The sequence below is a fragment of the Haliotis rubra genome, unplaced genomic scaffold, assembly GCF_003918875.1.
Source record: "Haliotis rubra isolate DU_JTF1 unplaced genomic scaffold, ASM391887v1 Scf431, whole genome shotgun sequence".
Taxonomy (NCBI): Eukaryota; Metazoa; Mollusca; class Gastropoda; order Lepetellida; family Haliotidae; genus Haliotis; species Haliotis rubra.
Genome location: NW_025767115.1, coordinates 62027 through 85813, shown reverse-complemented (window position 1 = coordinate 85813; position 23787 = coordinate 62027). Strand labels below are relative to the sequence as shown.

The following is a 23787-nucleotide window of genomic DNA, read 5'->3' as shown; positions in this document are numbered from 1 at the left end:
CACAACATTGTTAACTGACAGCCGGTCGAAGTGCGTGAAACAAAACACAGGCTTGGGACAATAATGTGACTGCAACAGCGAGCATACATGGACTTGTGTTAATATGGGAAATACTTCCACAAGGATAAAAGGATATCGTGTCTCCACGAGACTAGGAGGTGGGTGTTTTGGTGTTGTTTATAAAATGAAAAGCAAGACCGACGCCAAGGTATACGCACTTAAAGAAATTTACAGAGGCAAAAGTCCCAACGGATTGGACTCGCTACACAGGGAGGTTAACATCCACGAGCAGCTACCATACCACAGAAACATCGTGAGATTCATTGAATGCTTCAAACAAGAGTTCAAGCTCTATATCGTGTTGGAGTTTTGTTCTCTTGGAACGCTGAACGACTATATCATTACGAACGATGTGTCTGATAAGACACTCCTGTATATTATGTTTGACATAGCAAGAGGCTTGCAACATATCCACAGACACAATATAGTTCACCGTGACATTAAACCAGATAACGTATTGCTATCAGCTGGCAAGTTTGGAATTCCAACGTGCAAGATCTGTGACTTCGGCTTGGCTAGATATTGTGATAAGGGTGGAGTAATAGGACAACAGTGTGACGACGACCCACCAGCATCGGATGACGGACCAATGATGTACATGGCTCCAGAAGTCACCTGTGGATTTTATACTTTAGCTTGTGATGTATTCTCACTGGGCATGTTGTATTTCGTAATGTACTCGCGTCACGTGACTGAGTTTAAAGGTCGGAAAGTCCTCGAACCTCACGCTCACGGATATCCTATGTTTACAGCCCCAGACAGCGTTGTTGAAACTGAGATCGACCGATATGTGCGAGGTCAGCTTAACCGGGATATGATTATTTCAATGTTGAAGAAGACGCCAAGCGATCGGTGCACTATTACCGCTGTGCTGGAGACGCTGTATGCGATATTTGCATGTGCTATTTCGGCTGACAAAGACGCTAACACCACGTGCCGTGTTTCAAATGGACATATTGAGTAGGCCTTTATCCCAACAGCTGTGTCGCGTATTATACGTACATAATGTGAAATACAAACGCATCGTTACGCAAGGTTTTACGATCGAAGTATTTAAAGATCGTTCACTTATGTATCCTTATGTTCAAGTGGAATGGGACTTCTGTGAGCATATGAATGCATATATGTTACATAACTGCGGTGTATTTGTCATGAATGTAAGTACATGCCATATGGCCAGTGTGGAGAATATGGTTATATAGATTTGTCTTATGGCTTATGAATGGGTTTATGGTTGAATGCCACATAGCTGGAATATTGCTGAGTGCGGCGTAAAACTAGACTCACTCACTTATGGGTGAATGTGTTTCACGCTCTTATGATATTGTTTACCGGTTGCAATATCTCCTTGAACTAAAGTGTGAGCTTTTGTGAATGTTGTCTCAACGTGTCATTTGTTTCCCATGAAATAACATACATAGTGTGTCTGTTTTTGTACAGTAATACAGTCATAAACTGAACGTCAAGAGTGAGTGAGTTATTATTTAACGTCACATCGGCAATATTGCAGCCATATCGTGACGAGAACATATTTGATTTTGAAGTGGAATATATGTATTTTATAGCACTATTGGGACAATACAATATAAAAACAGGCTAGCAGGCTAGAGATCGCCAACAACAGAAGGTAGATCACCATACTAGGGACCATGGGGACTTACAGTACCTTTGCTACCTGCATGGACCCTAGCTGGATTTACAACATCCCTTCAGCAGCTGGCGATTGTAGGAAAATTTAGCCGGAAGTTAAAAGAACAAAAATACTACGATTAAAATGTGGTAAATTTACATCTTACTTTGAAAGTTTTGGGACTTACGTACCCTCTCAGGAGGACAATAATTTTACAGTACTTTAACCCCTTTGAGGGTACAGCCACTAACAATCTAAGTTACTCATCTAAACTACCAATATTAAAATACATATCTATTTGCAAACTATTCATCAAAATTTATCTGGAATTCTATTTCTTTTAAAAATTCAATGATTAAATGATAATTAACACTAAAAAGATCCTTCACTGTTTTGACATTAAAATATTTATCCCTTGTGATGGCAAAATCTGAACGTCAAGAGAAAATTTACCATAGTTTACCACGATGAAATCAGCATATAAATAGACAGTCATACAGCAACCTATATTGTCCTGACATTTGCCCGTGCAGTAGCAAGAACAATGGACAATGGATTTACACATCTGAAATCGCTCTACTTCAATGACACGTCACATTAATAGCGTTTATGACTACAAGACATCCAAATCTCTCCGGCGCTCAGAGAAAGTCATCATGTGGCCGTTCGGTCTTCCCTTCGGCAGTAAGCACTATGTCTTCCATCAGCTCTAAACTTGCAGACCGCCTCCGTGGTGTAGTGGTTAGAGCGTCCGCCCGGAGAGCGAAAGGTCGCGGGTTCGATCCCCGACCGCGTCATACCAAAAGACGTTTAAATATGGTACTTGTTGGTCCCTGCCTGGCGCTCGCCATTAATGGGTACAACAAGGACTGGTCGGCTCGGAGTCAGTATAATGTGTCGATGGGGCATTCATGCTTCACTGCGGCATGGTATCTCAGTGGGCTAGCACTATAAAGTCTGGGCTAGTACAAGCAGCCGCACATACGCATACACACGCATTCACGTCGTCATATGAGCGAAATATTCTCAAGCACGACGTTAAACCCAATTTCACCTCACCTCACCTAAACTTGCAGACCCGGACTTGATAAGTGAACACGTTCTTCTGCCAGTTGCGTCGCTGCCAACGAGGTACAGTACGAGGGCCCCATCTCTATCTCTGACGACGATGTAGCGCTGTGAATAGGTCTGGATGTCTGTATCTTACCATTTTCAAACTAGGATTATTAGCTGGTCGGTGGTTGCAATTTCAGTGTGTGTGTCCGTATCATCTGTATACAAGCACGGGTTGCATTATTGGACACATCCCTTCTAACCCCGAACCCCCAAAGAGATATGCATGCATCCATAGTACCATGCGCCGATGAGTTTGGTTCCAAATGAATTTGACCACCTCCGTGGTGTAGTGGTTAGAGCGTCCGCCCGGAGAGCAGTAGGTCGCGGGTTCGATCCCCGACCGCGTCATACCAAAAGACGTTAAACTATGGTACTTGTTGGCCCCTGCCTAGCGCTCGGCATTAATGGGTACATCAAGGACTGGTCGGCTCGGAGTCAGTATAATGTGTCTGAGTGGGGTATTCATGTTTCACTGCGGCATGGTATCACAGTGGGCTAGCACTATAACACCAGCTTAAGTCTGGGCTAGTACAAGCAGCCTCACATACACATACATACGCATGCACGTCGTCATATGAGCGAAATATTCTCAAGCACGACGTTAAACCCAATTCCACCACCACCACCACCACCAAATGAATTTAAATGGATGTTCTCAATCATATACAGTTCATGGCTTTCCATCTTTCCTGGGAGTCCGCATACTGTATCAACTACATTATATTAAACCGTTATAATCAGTTTATTAGTTTCTCACATTTATTTTCAGGGGTATTAAATTAATCGAATTATGGTCATGGTATGGTCATCTGTACGTGTACATGTATACAGGAATCATTTCTTTCTCTTCCCAAGTTAGTATCAACTTCAACAACATCGATATGCAGCCAACACAAGAAGTAGTTCATATCATGCAACAATACTTATCCACATTACTTCGGCTATAACACGTTTTGTAACTTGTACGACTTGTGTACACCTAATCAATACACGACGTGTGAACATTTATAACATGAGAAGAAACATATTGCACACATCTGAAGAAGAAAAAGCTTATCTATTTGACACAAAAATATCTTCAGTGATAGAGCGTTGCTCAACTGATACGGCATCTGTACTGTATACACTGTGTTAATTTTCAACGTGGATATAAATAATACAGAATATTTCTGTGGCAGCTGTGATTGATTTTATGGACGACTTTAGTGTAAATTTGCATTTCGTAGATGAGTAACCTCCCTTACAACGTCACCAGTAAATGCACTACACTAACTATATCTAATCTTGCAATTTTAAAAACATGAGCTGTACTAATATAACCGCCTTTCAGATTTAATTTTAAATCTGCGACAAAGTGCAGCCAGCAACAAATAATCAAGTCAATACTAGCTGCATAATAGCAGTCTCGGTATTATTAAGACAACGATGAACCAAACCCACTCCATCTCGTGATAATATCTGTTTGCTTGAAGCTGGTCCAAAACGGTTCGTGCAACGCTGTGTGATTATGGATGAACCCTGTCATCATCGCTTCCAGCCTGAGTCCAAGAAACAATACGCAGTTAATATTGTGTTTTGTAGAAATAAGTGTTCATATTATTACCTAAGAAACAGATATACTGATAAATCACAATGACCGGATTTTCCGTTGGGTTAAATTTTAGCATTTGCTCTTTTGTGTCTATATTGTATATATAAAGTCTAACTGTTGGAGTTCAACAATGTTAGTTGCCGAACATTCCATCAATGTTAACCAACTTGAATACATATTTTTCAGTACCAGAGGCATACATGCATAGTAAATATACGTATAAGGGCAGCACATACACACCTACATCAATGTATATTATCAAAAGTTATTTCGCTAAAATAAACATAGCACAATAATTAATAAATTCTATATAATTAATTACATTCACATATCTTTGTTGGAAAACAATACACAATACCCATGCTACATGTACCAGACACTGGTTTGCCTCGCCATGACATGATTGCTTTTAGATCGTCGAGACATATCGGGGGCAATCCCGAATGCCGCTGAACACAATTATCACCAACTCACGTAGTTCTTTATACTTAATTCATTTTTTTTCAGAGGAAACGTCAGAAGGGCAGAGTTGCTGAGTCTGAGCTTTGTCCTAACGCCACACTACATGTACCAAGTGACGAGACACTCAGAGAAGGAAGTGTCGACTACAATAATCGCCTTGAAACAGACCTCAGATGTCAAATGTCCTTCACAATCATTATGATAAAGCTATTGATATGCGATAATCAAACCAAGGGCGTACCCATGACGCGCAAAATGTATCTGGAAACCTTTCTTAGGGGATGTTCATTATAATATACTGTACAATTCCATGGACATTATTAAGTTTTAAGCTGTTTATCTGGGCGCTTGTGAATTGAGTGAGTGGGTGAGTTTTACGCGGCTTTTAGCAATATTCCAGCAACATCACGGCTGGGGTCACCAGAAATGGGCTCCATGCATTGCACGCATGTGGGGAATCGAATCCAGGTCTTCGGCGTGACGAGCGAACGCTTTAACCACTAGGCTACCCCACCGCCCTTGTGAATTGAACCATCCGGAAAGCAGGCATTTACTGAATACGAAGACAGAACAGCAATGAAGAATAATCATGGCTTGTTTGAGTCATAGTTTAGCCTTAAGCATTAAAACTATAACTGATGTATGAAAGTAAATAGTCTCACCTGTATGTAATGCAAAAAGTGTGAAATCTGCTCTCAAGTGAAGGATGTGACAATTCGTGTCGTCTCTGAAGAGGCCAGTGGGTCTCCGTGATTGTCATGAATGAGTGTAGATATTCAATTTCACTTTGTAGGAAATTGCCATGGACGGTAAGCTAATACACAGGAACAGTAAATTGTTTTTCCCTGATGCTTGACGCCCCTCATCAAACTGTGGGTAGAAATTATCAACTCCTTCAATACGATCACAGCTTAAAGGAGGTTGTTAGACTGCTATTAAGATTAGGTCTAACAACGAAATGAACAGCCTAGTATATTTATGTCTATTCTATATTCTCGTCATAACATACACGTAGAATTATTGTATTGAACTAAGGGGAACCACAACCAACGCTAAAGACTATTGTCAACAAGATTTAATCAGTCACACGGTGATATTTAGGATGTTATTATGGTGAACTAGGGTTTAAAGGCACTCTACAACGGGGGACTCTACTGAAGCAAATGCAGGGTAACAAACACATCCCTTTACGTAGCCAGGGTTTGAATCAACGACTATCTGCATTCCTGGAGCACGCGGCTGCCTTTTTACGACCAGACTTGTGTTTTTGCTTCTGCTTGCCAAGTGGCGACTGGGCAAGTACGTGAAAAAAGGTATTTCTGCCTATTCCTGATTCAAGCTTGTTACAAGTCATTCGGCCGACACGAATTCTGAACCTACGAGACTTCATTTATTCTAAGGACCGTTACATATTGCTGCTGTTTGCCCCCCCCCCCCCCCTTTCTGCAATGCCAAACGGTGTGTCAATATGAGCTATTGGTTATACATTGGTCGTGTGTGGATATTTACTGATTTCAAAATTTCGTTACGTTTGCATCGATTCCTGAGTGAACCTTTGAGCAACTTGGAGATGGCCTCGAACCATATCATCACCATATGACCATGCCATGCGTTTGAACATGCGTGTATTAAGGAATACTGAATATGGAGAATGGTATTGGTTGCCACACCAAATACCATTACTTTACAATAAATACCTACTGAATAGCTGACTGACTACTACATGTTCCACACAATGAGACCACGGCGATCAAGCTGCGCATAAAACTACACATAAACTTCGAGAAGGTTTTTTTTAATCCCAACTAGTTATACTGTGAGAAGGAATTGCATAATGTTCATATTATACAACCTGCAATAATGAAAAATCAATTACGTTTACAAGTGACAAGTTAGAGTCAGTATCAACACAGAATTGATTTCGAATGTCTACCATTGATCTAAGTATAAGAATAAACAAATGAACTGCGAGTGAAGGCACTGTGCTCCACGCATATTCCTCTTTTATGCACGAGGCGTGTACAGTAACTGATGGATAATGTTTAATTGGGGGATATATTGCAATACCAACATTTACTGCAAGATATTCGCGCCTATGTCTATGTTCACTGTTATGCAATACAATGTAGCAGGATCACACTGACTTCTGGAATTGGGAGGACATACCTCATGATCTCAACATCCTCATTATCACTACCAGATTAAAAGACACATTATGTCTTACTCATCAAAGATGACTAGTACCAGGATAGTCATATTGTTTATTTTACAGCGTTCATATTTCACACAAGGTAAGAAATTGTATATTGCGTTTTTTCGGAGTTTTGTTTTCATAGCTTAATAAAACCTTTTCCATTGATGGTTTAAATATTGGATATAATATATACACAATTGGATCATTATCTACCTTTCTAAAGGGAATTTCGGTGATAAAACACCCGATATAATATATACTGAAGCAATTATATAATATATACTGAAGCAAAAAATTCAAGCATCCCCATTATTGTTTGAGTGAAGTGCTCATGTATCTTTTCATGTGCAAACGCATTGGGTTCAAATCCAATTACCTACGAAGAAATCAACATGTACATACGGTGTTGCTTAACCTTTTACCATCAGTATATATCAAGACTCAAATTGTGGGGTAGGTGTGGAAGTGATCACGGTGCTTTAGAACTCACACTGACAGCCTTCTTCGTTTGAACAGTTGGGTAATTCTGAATTATATTTTATTTATGGTCTTTGGAAAATTATTCATTTATTTAGGTTATGCGTCTTATTAATACCACAACACAAGTAAAGTTACGAATATATACAATATTCCCACTTACTAGAAACAGACGGTGGGGTATCCTAGTGGAAATACGCGTTAGCTCGTCACGCCGAAGACCCGGACTATACCCCTTAAAAATTATGTTGACAATTCACTCAATATGAGTGTGTGACTCGGGCAATGGTCTTGGTGTCATTTAAAGGAATTTGTAGGTGCATTCCATTTACATTACTGCATAATACAAAATTTATTAAGTATTTGTTGAGTGCCTCTCTGCAATATGATATGTTCGACTTTGCGTAACCCAGCCATGCTGATATATCAAGGTTAGTAGTTAGTTAGTTAGTATTTGCTTTATTTAGCGTCGCACACACAACTAAGGTATTTCGGCAACGGGGTAGTACAACATGAACAGATTAACTACGGGCACACTCTACTCATCAATCTAATTAGAGCTGTACCATTATGGAGGTGGGTGTTGTCTTAATTAATACCCTACTCCACTGTCTAACAACTGTCTGTCTAACTAATATTTACAGTGCAGTTGGTCAGTCAATGCAATGGCTGATGTACCCTGCCAGCTTCAGCTTGAAAACTCACACTGATTATGCTTTGTATCTGGAAAATGTATCGGACCATTTCAATGTTGTAACCAGTGTTTAATTGTGTGAGAAGTACAATAAAATTATAGTAGTATCTTTAATCACTTGTTTTCTGTAGGGGTATAATCTGGGCTAGGGGGGTATACTATGGCCTAGTTCAGAATATACCCCGGGGTATAAACTAGGCTAGCCCAGATGATACCTGGGGTATAGTCTGGGCTAGCCCAGTTTATCCCCGGGTATAGTCTGGGACAGGGGTACACTCTGGCCTGTTACACCGGGTTCGATTCCCCACATGAGTACAATGTGTGAAGCCCATTTCTGGTGTCCCCCGCCGTGATGTTGCTGAAATATTGCTAAAAGCGGCGTAAAACCAAACTCACTCACTCACTCACTCACTCACTCAATTACTAGAAACAACGTTTAAATCTATGTATATGGTACAGTATATAATTGTAAATGTAGGGACGTTTGTGATAGAAGTCGGCATTGTCTAATCTGGTATTTCATATTGATTTCAGGAAACGTATGTCCAACGACATCTGGAGAAAAAGGTATGCATGCGTGGTATTCCAAATATACATAGGTTGAACATCATTTCAGTAATCAATATGGTTGACGAATACAGATCATAACAGTCATAGCATGACGGAAACAACTCTTACATAAGCATGTACACCTAAAGTCGATATGGCTACAGACACAAATTATAGTAATGCCTGAATTATGGTTACAATGCGTATTATGTTATAATCTGTAAGAAAGGCTGAGGTTATGATGTAATTTTAGTAATCCAACATGACGTCAGCAATAATAGGCTATGATGTATTCTATATTAGACAAACAGTGGTGCCAAGTTTGCGTCTTCACTTACAAATAAAATACTAAAACTAATTATATGCACGATCTTTTAGTGAAATAGGAAGAATTAATCTAAGATCAATAATGTATAAAGGTCATAAAATAAAGCCGTAAAAACATTGAACGTGTTGTTACTGCAAGAATAATGTACTACTTGATTTATGTTCCCTGAAAATACGTTAACCATCAGTAAACATTGTACTTCAGTTGTGCGTGCATGTGAGGGCAACTTTGCCAGTGGAGATTCCGTCTATCTGGACACTTCTAAGGCTGTTAACTATCAAGGCAACTGTGTATGTCAACTCAGGGCGCAGGGTGGCGCTGTTGACCTCCAGTTAACAGTGCACGGAGTCCATGCAGATTGTGACGCTACCTTGTATTTCCCCCCACCTATTGATTACAACTATAGGTGTTCAGTCAAGGCACCCTCAAATAATACAGGGCGGATTGGGTTAGGACAAGTGATTTTCCTTACCCTCATCAAAAGGTCTGAGGTGGCCGATTTCTGTGTCCATTTAGTGCAGACATCAACAAAAGGTGAGTTCACACATTTTAACTCAATCATGAATACTCTCGAATGTTTGGTTTTATGTGCTGAAATCTCTGTAGCAATCTGGTGGGCCTGTAAATGTTTTATCCTAGAAACTATAGAACAAAACTAGACGGATACTTCGACGACTTACAAGTCGAAACAACCCGTTAGACCCCCAAACGTTTTCGTTGTCGACACAGAAGCATGCACAAATGACGATACCGTTACAGTATATTTGACCCGTGAACTGTAAGTATGGACAATTGCTATTAAGAGTATTCCCAAACATGTCATTTATCATGTATAGTGCCTACCACCAGCTTTTTCTGATCAGCTCAACAATTGTCAAGTTGAATTTCAATTGGAGATGAACAATGTCGGATTATCTGAAGAAATTATGACTGAACAAAACGTTTTCACCTTCTTTTATTGGGAATGTGTTGCTTCGAAATAAAGTGTGTTAATGTGCCTAAATAGTAATTCGGTCTGAAAGAGCTTTGTGGTTCTTTGTATAATGACATTCTCTGTGAGATGGCAAAGGTTTTACTTGGCCTGGGACACATAAAGATCCGGATTGAAATAAGATGCAATGCTTGTCGAAGGTGGCGGGTTGTCACACACGATAGGTGGTTGATGCACGCCACTGTATTGAGATTGCCCTGGTCGATGCTCATGATGTCAATCACTGGATTATCTGGTCCAGATTCGATGACTTCCTATGATTTCATATAGCTGGAATATTGCTGAATGCGGCAAACAAACAAAGTCACAAAAATGCTTGATATTTACACACAAGCAAACCATATTCTATCTATCATATTCTAGGCGAGACACGCCCATATGCTATCTACTAACAGATGTGTTCCTCATTTTAATTCGTCAATAATATGACAGACAGACAGTTTATTCAGTAATGAGGCCATCGGCCCATAATACGGACAATGTTTGATTGCATGATATAGGCATGTCAGTGAAGTAATTACGGTCCCCCCAGCCGTTGAGTTATATATTTACCATCAGCGTTATCAGATGAAGGAATTCCGATAAAAGATGTTGTGTGGGACTTGATATATTGTATAAGATACATATTTCTTAGGGCTGAGTATCGCTCACATACAAGCAATACATGAAATTCATATTAAACAAAAGATCTTCCCCTTTCTATACAAAGAAAAAACCTACCACATCTGAAACGAGTCATGCATAGTCTCAGGTGCACAGGGATAGGGAGTGTATAATAGAAGAAATCAGATAAACTGTTGACAGAACTATACCACCATTGTTGAAGGTTGTCAAATAATCTTTGTTTAAAAAGGTGAATAAATATCATCACATTTCCCTCATCTTGTGTTAACCACATATATCCAAATCTTAGTAATATGACAACCTTTGTAATACTTAACAATGGCGTACGTGTATTGAAACCAGTCGGACTAGGTTGCTCACGTCAGGATTTCTATTTGTGAACAATTAATGTTTGTGATCATTATGCAAGTCAACATGTCTTGGGCATTGCCTCCCGAAACATGTTACCATACCTTATGCTACCAAAGAAGTGAACATATGATGGTGATATATCATATATCTCCTGCTTTCCAGGATTCACTCTCAAACTATATGATAAGGTGGACATTGCTACCAAAGCCATAGAAGAACCAGCGAGATTAATCCGAATATTAATGATGATGCCTTTTAAGGTTTCTTTTACATACTTTTACTGCATCTTTTAGATGCATGGTGTTTGAAGCCTTGCGATTGTGTTTTCAGGGCCACTGAAAAAGCATGAAATCTTGCAACATATCGTAGGGATAGGTATCATAAGTATCTTAGATGGTTTGCTTAAACGGTTTTCAGGTTTTTATTGCTTTCGATAAGAGTCACCTGTCAGAAGAATGGTGCTCATCAATTATTGTTTTAGAAAGTGACACAACACTAACGTTCTGATTGGTTGAAGTGCCCAGAAGTAGCGCAGAGTTTGCACTTTCATGTGATAATCTATTGTAATAACAATGTTAGCTTCTCTGTTATTTCTGTGTATATATATATTTTAGGCGGATCACTCAATTTAGCCTGTTCCAAAGGCACAGTGAAATCATCCAGTCCTCTAACAACAACCTCCTCGCAACCCAACACCACTACTAATGTGGTTACCACTTCGGATACTTCTGTTACTGAGAGCAAAGATTTAACAGGAGGTAATTCAACAACTACAACCACAGAGCGCAAAGATCCATCCGGGGATAATTCAACCACTACAGCAACAGAGAGCAAGGATTCATCTGGGGATAATTCAACCACTACAGCAACAGAGAGAAGAGATCCATCGGGAGATAATTCAACGACCACATCAACAGAGAGCAAGGATCCATCCGGGGACAATTCAACGACCACATCAACAGAGAGCAATGATCCATCCGGGGACAATTCAACCACTACAGCAACAGCGAGCAAAGATTCATCCGGGGACAATTCAACCACTACAGCAACGGAGAGCAACGATGTAACTGGAAACAATTCAGCTACTACAGTCACATCCGGAGAAAACGCAGACATAACACCTGCTGAAGTAATAGGTCATAATAACGCAGCGCCTTCTCAGTCAAAAGTAACAGGTAAGAATCATCGTGTCATATATTCAAGAATGCTGTATAGGTATATTTAGAATGTCTGATATCATCATTTATACAAAATCCAAGAGGCAATAATCCAGATTTCTAAAGCGAATCTAATCGAACAGACCACGGTTAGTCTAGGTGTGGTAAATGGTATCTTTGAATGTATTATTGTTTCACAGTTTCGTGTTTATAGGCTGCAAAGAATTATATCGGAAATTTAGTAGGTAATTAGGTATAACTATTTCAACTAGCATTCTGTTCACGAATAGCATTATATCTATTTGGGTGCACGTGTTTATTAATAGTGTCTGTCCATAAGTTCCCTTGTACTTTGAAGAATGTCTCTGTAATTAGACATTGATACAGACTTATTTCAGAGGCAATGTCCGTTTGCAGAAACTGTTGTTACGAATGTTGTTATGAAAATGAAGGTCTTCTTCTGTTTTCCTAGAAATGTGTTCTATTTTCCATTTCAGTGAGCTTTGTCGTTGTTGGACTCGTTGCTGCAATCTCGGCATAGTGATACAGTTTGGAATATTTAGTTCCTGCAAGTAAGACTTTAAAAACGTGGCATATTTTAAGCTAAGTTATAGGCTATTCATGTCCGTATTTCTTCCACAAGAAGTCTAATCAAGATCGAAACATAAACATGGAGGAGTTTGCAAGATATAGGCATATTTAACACGACAAAACAGACGGATTATTCACGAAACAAGTGCATGCATTGCTGTAGTATGTAACACAATAATAGAACATGAACCGTAGTCATAGTAGAGCCATGACTTTGTAAGATTTATCAATTTGCATATACAAATAAAACGTAAGTCATACTAACAGTGTCTTTGTCAAAAGAGTCTTGGCAAAGAGCGATTCTATAGTACTAAGACAGCTTTTCTTTTTGTGTCCGTTAGGACGACCTTTAGCGCTATGTGTGCTAAAGGTGCTGTCAGGCCTCGATTTGGGGAATTAGCTATAGGGAGCAAGCCTTGAAACCTTGAAACAAGAAAGGAGCCAGAGCTATGAGATCCAGGGTTTATTCAAGCAAGTGTCTTGCATGACATTCAAAATACATCAGTTCATACATAATAATGACATACAATAATAGAAATAGTAATCAATGATATCCTAATACAGTTTATATCTTAGTCCGGTAATATAAGCAATGTGTGGTACATCAGGGTACGTACGGTAACTGCTTACAGAAACATGATACAAATAATACAACATTTTCTTGAGTAACTACGGTACTGATAAATAACATAACCTGACGGATAAATTAATCATCAACAACAATTGCAAAGAACAAATACTGAGTGGAGCGCCCAACAGTTTACTTACAGCATGTAGTGCCTAGTTCATTAACTGTTGTGCGGATTTGTGACTATTACGTTATGTCGCGCCTAATGCGTTAACTACGGTAGCGATTTATGACAATTACGGTATGTAGTGCCTATTGCGTTAACTACGGTAGGAATTTATGACTATTAGGGTATGTTGCGCTTAGTGTATTGACTACGGTAGGAATTTACTATTATTACGGTATGTCGCGCTTAATGCATTAGCTACGGTAACGATTTATGACTTGTATAAGTAATTTCCGTTATCAACAAACATGCCTTGAGCAAATACGGTAAACGGCGCGAAGTGCTCAGAATTGACATATACCATTTAACTCCGGTATTGACTGTATGCATTCTAACTGTAATGTTAACATATATTTTCTCAATACAATAATTTCGCTAGATACGGTAAGTGGAACTAGAGAGTGATATAAATATGTGTAACTACGGGGACAGACGATATAGTTTTAGCTAGAGTCCTACTTTGTCCCATCCTGAATTATTTGGGTGACTACGGTAAATGTATTTCAACGGCGATGTTGCTATTGGCAACGTGTAATATCGACATATACGGAGTTAAGCCATGACCTAGAATATATGTAATGCTGTAGTGCTACATTTTTGTGCTTTACAAAACAAGACAGTAACTTAGTTAAATGAATATGTAATAATGTACCAGGACGGCGCTGTTGTTATTGGCTACGCGAATTTCTTAAATTACGGAGCTAAACCAATACGGAACGAAGACTGTAATTGCAAACTACACGGATTTGAATGTATATTTTCTGGTAATATGAAGAGTAGACAATACCATTTTCTACTGATTACGGTAATGTGATTCGCGTATAAACTGTTCTGTACGGTATACAACTGCACGCGGAACGGAACGTTTAATACATCATTATTCAAATTCTTATAGTGTTGGTGAAATATCAAAACACAAATGTTGGCTGTTATACCTATCATGTGAGCGCGTATCTGAGGTAAATCTACACGAATATCATTTGATCGGCGGACTATAGTAAAATACATAAACTTCGTCTTTGCTGGAATTGATTGTATAAACTCTCGGAACTGTTTTTGTGACTAAGCTACTAGAATCTAGACTACTGAACGAGAATCTAACCTGCATATACAGAACTAACACGCAAATGAATAAAACAAGACAAAAGACTGGGAATACACTCATGTGTGTCGAAACATAGAAAAGAACTATTCGTTTGTACATGAAAAACATAAACTTGAGGAGCCCACGACGCAATGTGCATAAATAAATATCCCTGGGTAGTGCCTAATAATTAATCGGTTATCTAGAACTAGCATTTGCAATGACAAAGTGCTTCAATGTTGTAGGAATGTTTCTAACCTAACTCTAACATTTTCTAGACGATAATTACAAAGAAATAACAAGTTAAACAAGAATAAGTTTAAATGTTTCTTACCTTGAAACAAGAAAGGAGCCAGAGCTATGAGATCCAGGGTTTATTCAAGCAAGTGTGCCTGAGATGGAAGAACCCAGGATTTTATACCCCACAGCTCTGCTCGTTTGTCATTATCAAGTTTCTATAAAGTTGAAGTTTCCATATGCGTTATCTACCCTATGCTGACAAAGTATACTACACGAGGTGGGTGGTAAGAAGATGATTACCTAACAAGGTTTGATTTTCTTTGTGGTGTAGCCACGGTCAGCTTGCGCCAGCTGCTTAACAAAATATCTGACCATGGCATTTACGACAGGACAAAGAGGATGGCATGATGGTAATCTCGATCTTGTTCAACAAAAGTTGATTTTCGATTACGACTTAGTTGGTGGTAGATATGCTCCTGCTGGGATGAGACTATTTATCTGTGCTTGACCAAGGGATGTACCCGAGAAGAAAGGCCGGAGCCGACACAGCTCGCTAGCTTCATCTTTGATTAATTAGTCTAAGGTTGGCGTGGACGCGTTTGCTAATTGCCTACTACTGCGCTTGATACGCGGGGCTATAAACAAGACACACTATGCACTGCAACTTGAACGTATACGAATTTTCTTTGTTATGAATAATTTGTGAAAAATATAAAAATGTATGAAGAAATATATGCACTGTAACAATACCCCTATGCGTCGTGGAGCTTTTGTCCTCAAAAGCTTTTACAAAAACAGGAAAGGGTTACAAATACCAAGATGTACAATGAGAATCAAAGAGGTGCGCATGATAGCGTTTGACAAACGTATACACAATGATCAAAACAAGCAAAAATAGGATGGACATAGGGGTGGTATATTTAAAAACAATTATGGTACAAGAATTGAAATACAATTATTTGACCTGAAATACAAATACACATGGCAGTAGAAGAAATCAGGGACAATTTAAAAAAAGATGGACAAGTAAAAAAGGAACCTGAAAAAGGTGAAAAGATACATAGTATATACTTGAGACAGGTTGAATGATGAGGGAGTTTTTAGCGTTCCCTAACAATTTGCCCTTTAAAAGACCTTTAAAAGACCATTCCAGTTGGTTCCAAATTTTGAAAATACCCAAGGTGGACTGTCGAAATATATGAGGTAAACGGTTGTTGAAAGAGCGTGCGTAATTTGCGGGGAAGTTAGATCGGGGGGATGTTGAGTGAACGCTCGGTAAGTTTATTGGTGACATTGAAATCAGGAGTGGAGTGTGAGAGTGGGAAAGAGATATCATGAGAGATGAACATTTTCTTTGAACATAAGGCGGTTGGATGTGCAAGTAGGAAAGACACGGTGTGAGCGAAAAGAAATAGGCAATAGTGACACACTCAGGACCAGAAGTGAGTTCGAGGAGTAGACAGTTGTTATGTTGAGAATGTTGTGTGTAAAAGTCAAAGATGAGAATTGCTGGCAAAAGGACAGTCGGGACAGGAAGCACAGATATCAGCAGTAACGAAAGGATGGTGACTCCCCATGATGGACCTAAGACAAGACAAGAAACCAAGGGACAAGTCAGATGGGATGACCATAATGCAGGAAAGTTATGGCCACAACATTTCACAGCGTAGCACTTATAAAACACAAGGTAATATGATTACCTGTAAGGGTTGGTCAGAGCTCATCTACCTTGACCGAAGATGACATGTTGTCAGGAGGAATACCATGGAAGGTCATGACCTATGATTTTGCAAAATATCTGGGTTTCCGTTTTCGTCTGTGACCTGATCGGGTTCTGTAAGTGTGGTAATCACTTATCATTTCAGGACTAAGGTTAGAGGCTGGTTCCCAGGTACGCTGTGGGTAACCTTCCCATTCAATTAAGTAATGGGTTTCTCCTGATCGCTTTTTGGCTTTGTGAATGCGTTTTACCGCATACAGTTGATCATCTTGTTGGGAAGATGATGGGTGTGTGTTGTCTGGTTCATTATCTGGTTCTTGGCTTGACATGTGCTGTGTTGTGATAGGATTGTCTGGCTGTGAGGATGTTGACGGAGTTGGAGTAGCTGTTTGTGAGCCTTGTCTATGTGCATTGTCAGGCTGAGAGGATGTTGACTGAGTAGGTGTTGCCAGATGCTGGGTGGGTTGTGACACTTGCATACGAGGGGTGGGAGGTGTATAAGGCTTGAGTCTGTTGGCATGTATGAAGGATTTATGTTCCTTGTTTGTGCTTGCATTCATGAGTTTGTATGTGTGGTTTAGACCAATGCGAATGATTCTGTAAGGCCCTATCCATTTCTTTGATAGTTTGGGTGAAAGGCCAGTTTTGACTGTGGGATCAGTCATTAGAACCTGATCGCCAACAGAGTAGGAAGGTTCCTTGGCTCTGATATCCTGAAGACCCTTGCTTTTGTCCTGTGCAGCAGACATGTTGTCCTTTGCAAGTGATTTAGCCACACTGAGGTTTGTTAAGAGATCTTGCAGATGACCCTGTGCATCCTTGCCAAGAGTAGATTTGGGCAGTAAGGTAGTGTCAAAAGGGAGATTCATTTCCTTCCCAAACAGAAGGTAGTGTGGCGAATACCCAGTTGATTGACAAGGTACATTGCGCATGGCCATCATTACACATGGAATGAGTTTGGCCCAGTTGGTTTGATCAGGGTCAGCATATGTTCGGAGAGCCTGTTCTATTACACTATTCCTCCTCTCACACATGCCATTGGTTTGGGGGTGATAGGATGAAGTGTAATAGTGTTTGATATCCAAGAGTTCACAGAGGGCATTTACCAACTTGGGACGTGAACTGCCTGCCTCGGTCAGTAAGAAGTGTACGAGGAGCACCAAATCGTGAAAACACCTCATTAAACAGGATTGATGCAACCTCAGATGCTTCTTGAGTGCGCATTGGGAAACCTTCAGTCCAGCGAGAGAAGGAATCAACGGCAAGGAGAACATATTTGTAGCCTTCTTTAGTCTCAGGTAGTGGACCGAGGATGTCAACATGGACACGAGAGAATGTGTCCTCAATAGGCATAGGCACCATTGGTGCTGGCTTGGCATTTGTCCTTCTTTTGGAGCGTTGACAGTCATCACAGGACTTGATATAATTCTCAATATCCTGGTATAGGCCTGGCCAATAATACTTAGTGAGTATTGTTTGACGTGTGGTGTCTCGTCCAAAGTGGCAACCACCAGCTTTGGAATCATGGTAGGCAAAAAGAAGCTCTTTGCGACAGCAAACGGGGACAGCTAGCTGCGTGACCATGGGAGGGCGGTTGTTTTTCTGACCTCTATGCTTGGCATGATAGAAATGGTACAGAATACCGTCACGAATGTCATACTCCTGGGAAAGGCCTGCAAGACCCTTCACTTGAGCATCTGTATAGGTGGAGGGAATTTCACCTTTCTCAATGTAGTCAATGATTGGACGAAGGTCCAAAGACTTACGTTGTTTTTCTGCCAAGCCTTCATCGTCTAGATCAGTGCCTATAGTGAAAACCATAGGACCAGCGGGGGTTGGACCTGATTTGTAGACAAAGTCTACAGATATAGAGGATGACACGGCATCTCTGCAGGTGTCTTCTGTAGAAACATTGTGTGAATGAAGTCGTTGATTGTCAGTATTTGAATGTGATGTAGTTTTGAACTTGGCGTGATCTGTGTGTTGTAGAATAGTGTCTTGAGAGGAAAAAGGTGATTTGTCTGAACATGTAGACACTAGTTGATTTGAGGGACGAGATATGAATTGTCGACCTTGTTGATGTTTGTGCAATAAGGCTTTCGGGGATGTAGACCTTGCGTTGCCTGGTTTTGAATGAGCATGTGGATGACAGGGGGCATTTGAGCGTGTAGAGCTCATGTTGCCTTCGATAGAATGTGCATATGGGCGCGTGGAGGCAGTCGAGGGTGTAGGCCTCATGTTGCCTGCATTGGAATTGGTAGAATGGCGGGTGGAGGCAGTCGAGGGTGTAGGCCTCATGTTGCCTGCATTGGAATTGGTAGAATGGCGGGCAGAGGCAGTCGAGGGTGTAGGCCTCATGTTGCCTGCATTGGAATTGGTAGAATGGCGGGTGGAGGCAGTCGAGGGTGTAGGCCTCATGTTGCCTGCATTGGAATTGGTAGAATTGCGGGTGGAGGCAGTCGAGGGTGTAGACCTCATGTTGCCTGCATTGGAATTGGTAGAATGGCGGGCGGAGGCAGTCGAGGGTGTAGACCTCATGTTGCCTGCATTGAAATGGGAAGAATTGCGGGTGGAGGCAGTCGAGGGTGTAGACCTCATGTTGCCTGCATTAAAATGGGTAGAGTGTCGAGTGGAGGCAGTCGAGGGTGTAGACCTCATGTTGCCTGCATTGAAATGGGTAGAATGGCGAGTGGAGGCAGTCGAGGGTGTAGACCTCATGTTGCCTGCATTGAAATGGGAAGAATTGCGAGTGGAGACAGTCGAGGGTGTAGACCTCATGTTGCCTGCATTGAAATGGGTAGAGTGTCGAGTGGAGGCAGTCGAGGGTGTAGACCTCATGTTGCCTGCATTGAAATGGGTAGAATAGCGAGTGGAGGCAGTCGAGGGTGTAGACCTCATGTTGCCTGCATTGGAATGAGCATAATGTTGAGAAGAGGCAGTCGAGGTTGTAGACCTCATGTTGCTCTCGGGGTGTGGAAATGACACTTGCTTGATGGGGTTGCTTGACTGGGGTGTGGTATGTGAAGTTGGAGTGGGTAAGAGTGGGGAGGAAGCAGTGGCAGCTACCTGTGCATATTGGCATGGTGAAGAGATTGGTTTTGTTGAAATGGGTGGGGAAGGTATGTCTTCAGTGTTGGGTTCATGTACCTGTTCTGCATGTGCAATGCGAGATAGGGCATCTGCATTTGTGTTAGATTTGCCTGGTCTGTGTATAATCTCAAAATCATATTCTTGCAGCATCAGGGACCATCTACTAAGCCGACCAGAGTCATGTTTCGTTTTCTTTAGCCAAGTAAGAGCCTTGTGGTCTGTGTAGACAGAAAATGAACCATTGGCAAGATACACCCTGAAGTTTTTGATACCCTCTAGGACGGCTAGGCATTCTAAATGTGTGATTCCCCAATTCTTTTCTGTAGTGTGAAGAGAGCGACCGCCATAACAGATTACTCGTTCTCTGCCCTGTGAATCAAGTTGGCCTAAAATGTACCCTATTGCAGTTTGTGATGCATCAGTTGTGAGTATGAAGGGCTTTGTTTGGTCAGGGTATGCAAGGATAGGTGCAGTTGTAAGAGCTTGTTTCAGCTTTTCAAATGCCTGCTGACAATGGTCAGACCATTCAAATGACACATCTTTTTTCAGAAGGTTAAACAGTGGGGAGGCTATACCAGAAAAGTTGGCCACAAATTTGCGATAATATGATGCCAAGCCCAAGAAATGGCGCACATCATGGACATTTTTAGGAGGTGGGATGTGTGTGACCGAATCTATTTTTGAAGGATCAACATGGATGCCATCTTTGCTGAAGATATGACCTAAATAGGTGACTTGTTTTGTGGCGAATTTACACTTGCTGGGTTTTAGAGTGAGGCCTGCTTCTCTGATCTTTTGAAATACTGCCTTGAGGTGACTCAGATGTTCCGAAAAGGTTTTGGAAAATATTATGATGTCGTCAACATATATCAATATGTAACGCCAATTCATTTCTTTTAGTGCCTCTGAAATTGTTTGCTGCTGAAAAGCCATTGGGGCATTTTGAGACCAAAGGGGAGGCGATTCCATTCAAACACGCCATCAGGTGTAATGAATGCTGATTTGTGTTTTGTTTCGGGGTGAAGTGGTATTTGCCAAAAGCCACTAGCACAGTCAAGGACACTAAAATTTTGGCATGGCTATCGCCTACAGCATCAACGACATCTTCAAAACGTGGTAGAGGAAAAAAATATGGGCTTGGTAACTGCATTGAGGCGTCTATAATCTACGGCAAAACGGTAAGAAGAGTCACGTTTTTAACCATGACAACAGGAGAGTGCCACTCAGAAGAACTAGGCTGAATGATATTAGCTTCTAACATTTCTTGTACTTGTCTAGAGCATTCTTTCCTAATGGCTGCATTTTGTCTGTAAAAGGGAGTCTAATGGGTCTGGCATCACCTGTATCTATTTTGTGATGATGTAAGTGAGTGTGTCCTAAGTCTGACAAATCTGTGGCAAAACTGACCTTTGTGATTGTAGAAATGCATGTAAATGTTTTCGTTGTTCCTGTGTGAGATCAGCATCGCTGAGATCAAACTCAATGTCTTGTGAATGTGTTGTGTTAGCACTTGTAGAAGGAGAGTCAGAATCAGACGTGTCAGGGAGGTCAAGGACAGATGTAGGGTCAATCTCTGAGGCAACAGCAATGACAGTTTTAGAAAACAGTGTGACATGGCTGTCACTTGCATTAAGTAATCTCATGCAAACTGATTTGGGGTGGTTTGTAATGAGACATTTGGCACCTTGGAGCTCCATGTCATTTAGTGCTGGGACGGGTTCCAAGAGAAAAACTTGACCTTGTTGACAATGAGAAATTTTGATGGGAATGTCAGCTTGAGAGTGTGGAGGAATGACAACAGATTTGTATGGCCTTACATAACCTCCATTGATTGATGCCAGAGAGACAGACACAAGACCTTCGTGTATGTGTAAGCACTTTGAGGGCAGGTCTATGGTGACTTTGTTGGACTCAAGGAAGTCAATGCCTAAGATGAGTGAGTGATGTAGGTTATGGAAGACATGAAAGGTTTGAGAGAGATAGATGTGACCTATGTTGATGTCAAGAGAGATAGAACCTAGCACAGAGTGTTTTTCACCTCCTACACCAATGATTTCAGTGAGGTGAGATGGGCCTAAATGAAAGGGTTTGATACCTATCTTGCGTAAGTAACCCATGCTGACACAGCTAACTGAGGCACCTGTGTCAACAAGAGCTAATGTTCTGACTTGTTTCACCTTGACATGAACAGTGTTCTTTGTCAAGGGTGCCACAAGAGATACAAAATCTGACTCTTGCCTGACCCCAGAATGTTGAGAATCAGGCGTGCATACTTTTTGTGACTGACTGCCTTGAGCATAATATGCACGCATGCAAACTTTAGTATGGTGACCAGTTATACCACAGTAGCTGCATATTGTGTTTCTATGAGGGCAATTGTGAGGGAACCGAAAAAACTCACCACATCTGCGACATCTGCCTTGAAGATGCTGTGGAGTCGATAGTCGGCTGCTGGGGCTGGGTGGTGGGTGTTGCTGCGCTGAGCTGTATGGTTGATGAAGTGAGGCTTGATACTGGTTTGGTGCTGGGTGGTACTGCTTAGGAGATGGCTGGTGTTGTTGCTGTGGTGGTGGTGGTTGGTACGGCTGCTGTTGCTGTGGTGGTAGTGATGGTGGTGGTTGGTATTGCTGCTGCTGTGGTGATGGTGATGGTTGGTACTGCTGCTGTTGCTGTGGTGATGGTAGTGGTTGGTGCTGCTGCTGTTGCTGTGGTGGTGGTTGGTGCTGCTGTTGCTGTGGTGGTGGTTGGTACAGCTGCTGTTGCTGTGGTGGTGGTTGGTACTGCTGCTGTTGTTGTGGTGGTGGTGATGGGTGGTACTGCTGCTGCTGTGGTGCTGGTTGTGGTGGTTTGTACTGTTGCTGTGTTGCTGGGGAAGGTGTCTGTTGTCTGTGGTGGTGTTCCCAGGGCTCTTGCTGCTGTAGACCAGTTGAAGGAATTGCTGACTGTACAGCACAGGCCCTGTTTGTTGTGATCAGCATGGCCACCAAGTTTGTTAATTGTTCAACTTGTTGGACCAAGCCGACCTCTGCTGTGCTGGGAGCCTGCGACTGTGCAGCCAGCTGTGCCTGGTGGCGAACCTCGTCCAGGGTTGCTGGCTCCTTCGTGTACACCCACTGCTTAATCTGTGGGAGTAGCCCATTGATTGCAATAGCTACTATCACAGATTGTGGCAATGTGGAGTGCAACATGGATGATTGCACCCTGGTGATGTAGTCTTCTATCGTTTCCTGCTCCTTCTGTGCCATGTGTAGAAGACCCACGTCAAAGGAACGCCGAAAACGTTGTTTGAAGGCTGCCTTCAGTGACTGCATGTCGCGTTGTGTGGTTTCAGGCAGGCAGAGAAACCATACCTTTGCAGCGTCGTCCAAGTAGAATGGCAGAATTCTACAGGAGATGTAGTCTGAATGTCCATGGAGGATGTTAAAGTTGGCAAAATCTGCCCACCAACTTTCAGCATCCTGTTGTCCATTGTATTTTGGAAGGTGTACTTGCGCCTTTGTTGTGGGATGTTGCTGGGTGCATTGAGGCGAACTGTCAAGGGTCTGTGATGTGATGTCTGACCTTGTCTCATCCGTTGATAAAGTGGGTGATGGTGTCGTCTGACATAGTGTTGTTGTATTGGTCTGTGGAGATGGTGTTGGGGGCTTAGGTGTTTGGAACTTCTCACGGAAACTGCGCAGTCTCAACTTGTAGTTTTCAGGGTTGGCTCCAGGCATCGAGGATCGAACGTCTCCACCAATTAAGACAGCTTTTGTTTTGTGTCCGTTAGGACGACCTTTAGCGCTATGTGTGCTAAAGGTGCTGTCAGGCCTCGATTTGGGGAATTAGCTATAGGGAGCAAGCCTTGAAACCTTGAAACAAGAAAGGAGCCAGAGCTATGAGATCCAGGGTTTATTCAAGCAAGTGTCTTGCATGACATTCAAAATACATCAGTTCATACATAATAATGACATACAATAATAGAAATAGTAATCAATGATATCCTAATACAGTTTATATCTAAGTCCGGTAATATAAGCAATGTGTGGTACATCAGGGTACGTA

General features: G+C 41.4%; 2 protein-coding genes across 2 annotated transcripts; both read left to right on the top strand.

Annotated features, from left to right (window-relative positions):
• Positions 1-1435, top strand: LOC124289062 (serine/threonine-protein kinase pdik1l-A-like). Its single transcript, XM_046725658.1, has one exon. The coding sequence runs from the start codon at positions 104-106 to the stop codon at positions 1022-1024; it is 921 nt and encodes a 306-aa protein (XP_046581614.1). The 5' UTR covers positions 1-103; the 3' UTR covers positions 1025-1435.
• A 4226-nt stretch (positions 1436-5661) lies between these two features.
• On the top strand, positions 5662-12887 carry LOC124289064 (mucin-21-like). Its single transcript, XM_046725659.1, has 5 exons — positions 5662-5668; positions 8684-8791; positions 9306-9635; positions 11682-12242; positions 12722-12887. Exons 1-5 carry the CDS (start codon positions 5662-5664, stop codon positions 12763-12765), a joined length of 1050 nt encoding a protein of 349 aa, XP_046581615.1. The 3' UTR covers positions 12766-12887.
• The last annotated feature ends 10900 nt before the right edge of the window (positions 12888-23787 follow it).